At 40.5% G+C, this 8,201-nt stretch overlaps 1 protein-coding gene across 1 annotated transcript; it reads left to right on the top strand.

Moving 5' to 3' along the window:
* Positions 1-5,942: 5,942 nt before the first annotated feature.
* Positions 5,943-8,150, top strand: LOC121966927 (kinesin-like protein KIF16B; the record flags this gene model as incomplete). Its single annotated transcript, XM_042516995.1, has 4 exons — positions 5,943-6,052; positions 6,973-7,115; positions 7,745-7,913; positions 8,019-8,150. Coding segments are annotated over 4 exons (554 nt in total), but the record flags the coding sequence as incomplete, so codon positions are not given.
* Positions 8,151-8,201: the final 51 nt, after the last annotated feature.

Here is an 8,201-nt window from a genome sequence, read left to right as displayed (position 1 = left end):
TGTGTGTGTGTGTGTGTGTGTGTGTGTGTCTGACAGCATGAGCTCAGTCTTAGAGAGACGGGCAGATGGAGGACATCTTCCATCTAAGTGGAACTAGTCCATACCCAGGGATATGCGCACCACATCTACACGCAGACTTCAGGGGATGTGCGCGCCACAACCTCGTACAGAATACAGACCTATATAATACGTTGGTGCAGACTTTGCCAAAAATGCAAATAAACAGGCCAACAACGTCGTAATAACGTATGTTTTTAACTTCTGTTAAAGGATTAAAAAATAGCACTTTATTTCCATTAGTCAAGCAGCAATTCCACCTTCAACCACAATGAGTGTCGCTGTTTGTGTTTTCAATCATTGACTCCATGGGCAAAAAAAGGAGAAAGTCAATGATATTTTTGAAGCACTTTTATACAAAATGGGCACGGGCAGTGGGTGAATTAGACAAAACGCTTCGTCAGTCTGTTCCTATAGCAATTCTCAGCGCCAATGTGCAATTTCAGATTGATATGGAAACCCATGAAGGAAAAAAATGGACGCAGACAGACAGACGGACAGCTTTTTTTCCTTTTTCTAGTGGGATGAACTCAGATTTGTGCTGACAAATGCACTGTTGGAAATATTACCGGAACGATGTGTTTATTTTCTGATCAACACAGGTGACGTCATGAACGTGAACAGATGACAATGCAGTTAAATGAAGATTACAGCTGAGATTAAGAGATTAAGATTAAGTCTAATGGAGCAGCATCACTTGTTTGAGCCCCAAAACAACATTAATTTATATTCAATTTACTGTTGGTTGGTGGAGTTATGACTGTATGTCAGGTGACGCTGTTATAAGGGCCCTGACACACCAAGCCGATGGTTTGCCATTGGTCGATGTCAGGCAGTTGGTGAGCATCAGGCCCCCAGGAGTGCTCCAGGCTTTGGAGCCAGTTTTCATATAGGGGCTAATCAGCGGTACTGCAATTTATAGTCTGTAACGTGACGCCATGGGGCCCAGAAAGACTTTTTCCTATGGACTCAGTGGATATACATTTGACACTCAAGATTTAATCTATTCAGTTCAATAATATTTGGAAAGTCTAGAAGAGCCACATGAAGTTACCTGCTCAGGCTCACTCAGCTGCCATGCGTCTCTGGTCTGACGCTCTTTGGTCCCAATGATGCAAAAGAAATTCCTCTGAACCATAAAGGTCTTTCTACCGTCTCCTAACAGTCTACTCGCTTAACCCCGAAAAACCTGAGCACATTGGCTTGATTTCTTTCAAAAGTGTGGACAGAAGCCAGCAAGAAACTCAACAAGAAACGGCCCAAAACTTAAGCAAGAATTTAGAAAATATTTACAAGTAAATTACCATTAAATGAGCAAAACAAACAAACAAAACAAGAAAATGATAATATAATTCTAAGAATTATAAATGCAGTTTTCTGGACATTTTTTTAAACTATTTTTTTACTCATAATATCTAATAATTACCCCCAGATATTGGATTTATGGGACATTTCCACATTGCTTATTATGTTTTTCTCCATGTTTTTGAAAGAAATAATTTTCACAGGTTTCAGAGGTTTAAAAGTGTAAATAAAAGGCATCTAAACACAGCACAAGAAAACATCTTTAGGAGGATCAAGTCTTAACTGTGAGGAGAAATTCTTCGAAAATGTCACAACTGTTTCAAAATAAAGAGTTTTGGTAGAATTTTGTCAATAATAGCAACTCTTTGTAAACACTTTGTGAATACGGCAAATGTTCTGAGAAACAAATCTGTTTTCCCTTTTCAGTCTGAACCTATACTTGGTACCTATCTGTTTTTTAACGACTATGTACGTGTTCAGAACAAACCTCTCTACCTGCAGTCTGCGACAGTCACAGTTTGATCGACATTTCGTGCGATCTGTTAATGCAGAAGAGTACAGGATGTTAATTAAAGTGACAGAATAATGCATCGTCAGCGTCATTACGCAGCGTGAGGTTCACAGTGGCGGTGTAACATACCGGATGAACGTGCGTGAAATGACACACTGTGAAAAACTATGAAGGAACAAATTAAAAAACAATTTGACCTTCATTTGACGAATCAGAGGATCCTTTCATCAACTGCGAGCCTCTTTAATTCATTCATCCTAAACACGTATTCAGGATGGAAAATGATGATGTCAGCGTTAAGACAGAGACGGCAGTGTGATGTCTTTAACTGAGCGCGCGCGCACACACACACACACACACACACACACACACACACACACACACACACACACACACACACACACACACACTAACAGCTGTGTTGTCTCCCACAGCTCTCTAACTGGTTCCCAACTGTTGATGATTCATTAACAGACTCTGCTGGAAGAGAAGCTCTTTTCTCCTGATGGGATGCTCTGTGTTCAGACTGTTCTCCTACGCCTCTGAGCGGCGACTCCTTTTGCTTTGACGCACAGTGTCATCCAACGCACACAGCTGTAGCTCATCATGAAAACCGATCCACTCTAAAGGAAGTGACATAATTGGCGTGTTCCTGGTGCGGTCCAGTTCAGGCTTGAGGCCACATCAGACAGCTCGCTTTGAACTTTTGTGGGTTTATTTGTGCCCTGATGTTGAAACCGCACTCTACACCAACAAGTCCTCTAAATTAAAATTACGAAATACCCCTATTTGTAACTTATCAGCCTCCAGATCAACACAAAGAGGCGTTTTCTGATCGGCTGCATCAGCAGAACAGTCACTTCAAAACTCCTGCATATGCATTTATTTCTATGTTTACATTTTACTGGTAATTTTTGTAATTTTCTCTGTGCTCTAATTTTATTTTGTCGGATATTCTCTACACATGACATCTATGCAGTCCGTCCTGAGAGAGGGATTCCTCCTCTGTTGATCTTTCAGAGGTTTCTTCCATTTTTTCAAGTTTTTTTGTTAGTTTTTCTTGAGTTGAATCAACGGTCTAAGGAAACAGGGTGTTGTTTGCTTTACAGATTGTAAAGCCTGTCGAGGTAAATTTGTGATTTTGGGACTACATAAATTAAATTGACTACTTTTTCCTTACTTATGCAATTTGTTGATCAAATCATCCATGTCTTTCATTATGCCTTTTTTTCATTAACACATTTTCTTTGACTCGTAGTGATGTTTGATTCTTACTTGTATTCATGTACTGTTTGAAAAACGTAATGCAACAATATTTGACTGATAAATTTATTTGAATAAAAGAACATACTACATTTGTATATTAAAAAATGCACCCTTTTTTTAAATGACGCATTGTCCAAGATATGCTGCTATTATTCTGGATTTTGGAGAATTTCTTGGTTGTGCAGTGAATTTGGAATATGCGTCTCCATTGAGTTTTTTACCGCATTGGTCAGCTCTGTGCATTGTCCAAAAACTAATCGGCCAACAGTTTGGAGGGTAGAGATGTATGCCCAAAAGAAAAGCCAACATTTCTGGTTGAAAGGAGAAACACGTCTACTTTTAAACAAGCCGTCCACTTTCTCAACCAACACACAACGACTCTGCAACCCATTTTACATTTTTATAGACATACGTATCATTATGGACGTGCAGTACTACTGCTAATTTCACAATATGTCATTTTATTTATTCTATTAATTTTATACTAATGCACTTTTCCCTGCCCTTGCTTTATGACTGGTTTTTATGATTGGTAATCATGTGGGTTTTTGTTAAGCACTGCTGGGAGGGGCATTCGCAGTTTCATTGTATTTTGATAGAGTGACAAAAAAGGCTTCTTATTTTATCTTATTAGCCACTCTGTTTTGATTATCTTGACACCGTAACCAGAGACCGAATCAGCTCAACAGATGTGTGTTTGGTGTCATCCCGTCATGTGACTCGAGTACCTCCAGGACTTACAACTCATGACTGAAGACAAACTGTAGTTATACAGTGAGATGACCTCTCTCTGCTGTTTGTCCTTCACAGAATCAAAGGATCACATGGTGACCCGGATGCAACATGGCTGTCACATGGCGTACACACACACACACACACACACAAAATAGCCTCAGGATGATATCAGTGTGTCACAACACTTTGGTCCAGATCATTTAGTGACCAGGCTGTTGTAAAAACTTTCGAATGACATTTCTGCTTTCCAGAGTATCGCTGTAAAATTTGATTCAGCTATTCTCGTCTCATTCGTAATCACACTGATGATCCTCCACTGCCATCATTCACTTTCTTTACCAAATACCAACGTTTGGTCAGTGGCCCTACACGTCAAAATATGATGTGCTAGGTAACCCTCCTGCATCAGCTTTGGATGCCAAGGTACGGCGTGTCAATTTACATACTTTATGTGACAGTACATACTTTGTAGGTGCAGCTGCAGCAAAAAAGTGTGCGATCTGGAACGACATCTGCATGTTAGTGTTGTTATTGTGAGCGTGTTTGCATGCAGCTCAAAGCACCACTGTACCTCAGCTGACTCCAAAGGGGCCAGTTTACTCCAACAGAGCTGATGTCAGACAGTTAGGGAATCCCCGCCTCCCCTCCTCCCTGGACCCGCCGCCACACCTTCATGATGTTAGTAACTTTTCTAAACAGACAGACACTCTGACATTTACACCCACATCGCACCGTGATTGGCCATCTGCAAGGAAGATCTAAACTTCTTCTTTTTAGTTTTTCCAAGAAAGTTCAAGGAAATGTGTGGTGAGAAAAGACAGTATTACAGTCAGAGGTCAAAGGTCACCCCACCACTCTTGATTTTGGTTGTAAATACCTCGGTATCCATGGCGACCGCGCCGGACTTCCTCTTTGCTTTTTGACCGCGAGGCGCTCCAGTTTGGATCACTGCCAGGGAGGTTTTGGCACCCGTTGCCCCCGGCAACAGACGTTGGCTCATCCTCCTCTGTTTCCGTCCCTCCGTCTTCTTGTCATCACAGGAAGTTCACCTCTGTCAAGGCCTCTACTGTTTAATAGGATGTCAAAATAAAAGCATTGAATGTTGACCTCCAGTCAGAATAAGAGTTTAAGCCCTTCACCCCTGTCAGAGAGAAAAATAACATCCTGCGCGCGCGTGCGCGCACACACACACATGCGCGCGCGCGCGCGCACACACACACACACACACACACAGACAGTTCCCTCCATCCCTCCACCACTTCCTTCTGATTGAATGACAAAAGATCTTCAAAATCTAAAATTAAAACTTGAGCAGATTGTTTTTATGTGATGGTGTTAAGTGCTGTCAGCACTGCTCTTGTCCTCAGCACTGAATAATATTTTGATTCAGACATTTTCCAAGATTAATCCCTGCAGGAACCTTTGGGGCACGTGTGTGCTAATATGTGTTTTAGCACCTTGAGCACAGCATTTGCATTTGGTGTAAATATTTTTCAACTGTTGAGTTTTGTGTCTTGTTTATATTATTTATATTGTTCTTTTTGCTTTAATGATCTTGTACAAACCTTGTTTTGATGTCCCTTTGCTGCTATAATAATGCAAACTTCCCCGTTGTGGGACTAATAAAGGATTATTTCATCTTATCTGACTAGTTAGCTTGACATGCTAATGTTTGCACACATTGTTTGATCTGTTCCTCACACTTTATAACACTTTTTATTTTTACTGTTTTTGTTTGTTTGTTCTCTGTACAAACTGTACATATCTTTATTATTATTATTATTGTTATTTTATTCTTTACTATTTTATTCTATGTTAAGTGCCTTTGTTTGTATATATATTTGCATTATTTTGCCTTTTTAATTAATATTTTATTCAGTTTCTTCTCTCTTATTTGCTGCTGTAACAAAATAATTTCCCTCACAGGATTAATAAAGTATTTCTTTTCTATATTCTATAATGTTGTCTCGTTTTATGAAAACTTAACTTCGGATAGGGAGCACTCATTGTAAAATTACGTGCCCGATGCATTAAATTGTCTGCATGTTTCTCTGGTTTTTGCCCTCAGCTACCTGGAGATCTACAATGAGAGGGTGAGAGACCTGCTGAGGAGGAAATCCACTCAGACCTACAACCTGAGAGTCCGGGAGCACCCGAAGGACGGGCCGTACGTGGAGGGTGAGACTGCCGGGTGCACTACTGGGACAAAACAGTGCTGGGGGGGTTTCTGGTTGCTGGCTTTAATGATCAGTTTTAGTTTACTGACAGTATTTGAAACACTTTTTCCTTCTTTCAAACAGCCCGCTCTAACAGTCAGTGATCCTCATCTATGCTCCCGTCAAAGCCACCAGAAATTTTAACTGGCTGAACGCTGGAGCTCACTTTGTGACGCAGACTAAACTAACTGAACGTCTAAGTCACACAATAACACCAACTCGTAACAAAAACAGCACTGTGTTTTAACTAAATCACTATTAAAATCCTCCACATATCTGTTATTCATCTGTATAATGATAAATATATATATATTTTTATCTAAAACAGCCACAAATCTCAAATCTATCTTCTGTTTAACTGGATTTGTTTTGTGTAATTATCAAGATGAACATGTTGTTTGACTGAACGTGGCCAAAACTGTTTGATCTACTTTGTACCTGGCTGGACTTTAGATGCAGAACGACAAAGTGGGTAAAAACATCAATAAACAGAATTCATAAAATCATAAAACAGAAAGAAAAGGAAACCATGTAGCCTATCCAGAAATCAAAATCAAGAAAAATGGGCACAAAATCAAGAAAAATGAGCACAAAATCAAGAAAAATGAGCACTAAATCAGGGGAAAGTGACAAAATCAGCACAATCCCAGCAAGTCTCCAGCGAGGTGTAACTAGCTCACTGATGGAGGCAGCGATAGACCAGCAGCTCCTGTGTTCACCGATGTTAAATCTCTGTTTCTGTCACTAGAGTCCGGCTTTGAAAAGAGAAATGTAACAAACAGCCATCTCGTTAAAGCCTTTCTTTAGTTACACATCTTGGTCTTGTGGCGTTTTGTTGACCTGTGGACTTCCTGTAACCGGCCGCCTCCTCCCTGATGTCAGATCTGTCCAAACACCTGGTGCAGAACTACAGCGACGTGGAGGAGCTGATGGAGGCGGGAAACATCAACCGCACCACCGCCAGCACCGGCATGAACGACGTCAGCAGCCGCTCGCACGCCATCTTCACCATCAACTTCACACAGGTCAGACACCGTTTAATTTTTCTACACGGAGGGTTTGTTTTGTTTGTCTTTAAGTTTGCTGTAAAAACAATAAATCTCATCACAGAAAAGCTCAGAGACGAAATTAAAGTGTTTTTGTTTGTCAGCTGTAAATCTGACGTAGAGGAACACAAAAAATAAAATTTGTTTTAATTGAAAGTTCAGATAATAATCTGACTAAATATCTTCTTTTCTTTTCTTTTTTTAAATAATTTAAAAAGTGGCTGCACGTTAAGACTTAAATTAAGGCTTTATTTTTATTTTTTTAACTGATTTTCAAACAAAGCCTCAGATTTTTTTTAAAAAGAGATAATTTGGGGTGACTTTCATGCATATCTCCACAGTAAGACGACACTGATCACTGTAGTTTACGGTAAATAAACCTTTCTGCTAAAAAATAGAAATGTAGAAAAGCTGCAGATGATGAGCCACATTTTTTCAGTTTGATTAAGAAAAAGAAGCTTAAAACGCCTGATAGTTTATTTGAAATGATTTTTTACTTCTGTATTTTGTATAAAATAATTAAAGTTAGACGTTTACTTTTTTCTTTTAAAGTAATGAACCATAATTACATCTTTTATCAAACACCTGTCGCTCTCTGTGTCTGTCAGGCGAAGTTCGACGCAGAGATGCCCAGCGAGACGGTCAGTAAGATCCACCTGGTCGATCTGGCCGGCAGCGAGCGAGCCGACGCCACCGGAGCCACGGGCGTCCGGCTGAAGGAAGGAGGGAACATCAACAAGTCGCTGGTCACCCTGGGCAACGTCATCTCCGCTCTCGGTCAGAAACTGAAGATGATCGTTTACGTTTTCACGCGTGTTTGAGTTTGAGTTTGTCCAGCGACTCGTGCAGATTTAAAGGATCTGTTTCCTGTTTCTTTTCCAGCTGACATGACGCAGGACGGCGTGAACACCAACCTGAAGAAGAAGTCCGTGTTTGTTCCCTACAGAGACTCGGTGCTGACATGGCTGCTGAAAGACAGCCTGGGCGGAAACTCCAAGACCATCATGATCGCAAGTGAGACGAAAACAGCACTGATGCAGCTCTGTTTGGAGCATTTTAAACATC

This window comes from Plectropomus leopardus, unplaced genomic scaffold (genome assembly GCF_008729295.1).
Source record: "Plectropomus leopardus isolate mb unplaced genomic scaffold, YSFRI_Pleo_2.0 unplaced_scaffold26339, whole genome shotgun sequence".
Taxonomy (NCBI): domain Eukaryota; kingdom Metazoa; phylum Chordata; class Actinopteri; order Perciformes; family Serranidae; genus Plectropomus; species Plectropomus leopardus.
Note: the sequence above shows the minus strand (reverse complement) of the source record. Positions and strands in the feature narration are given on the sequence as shown.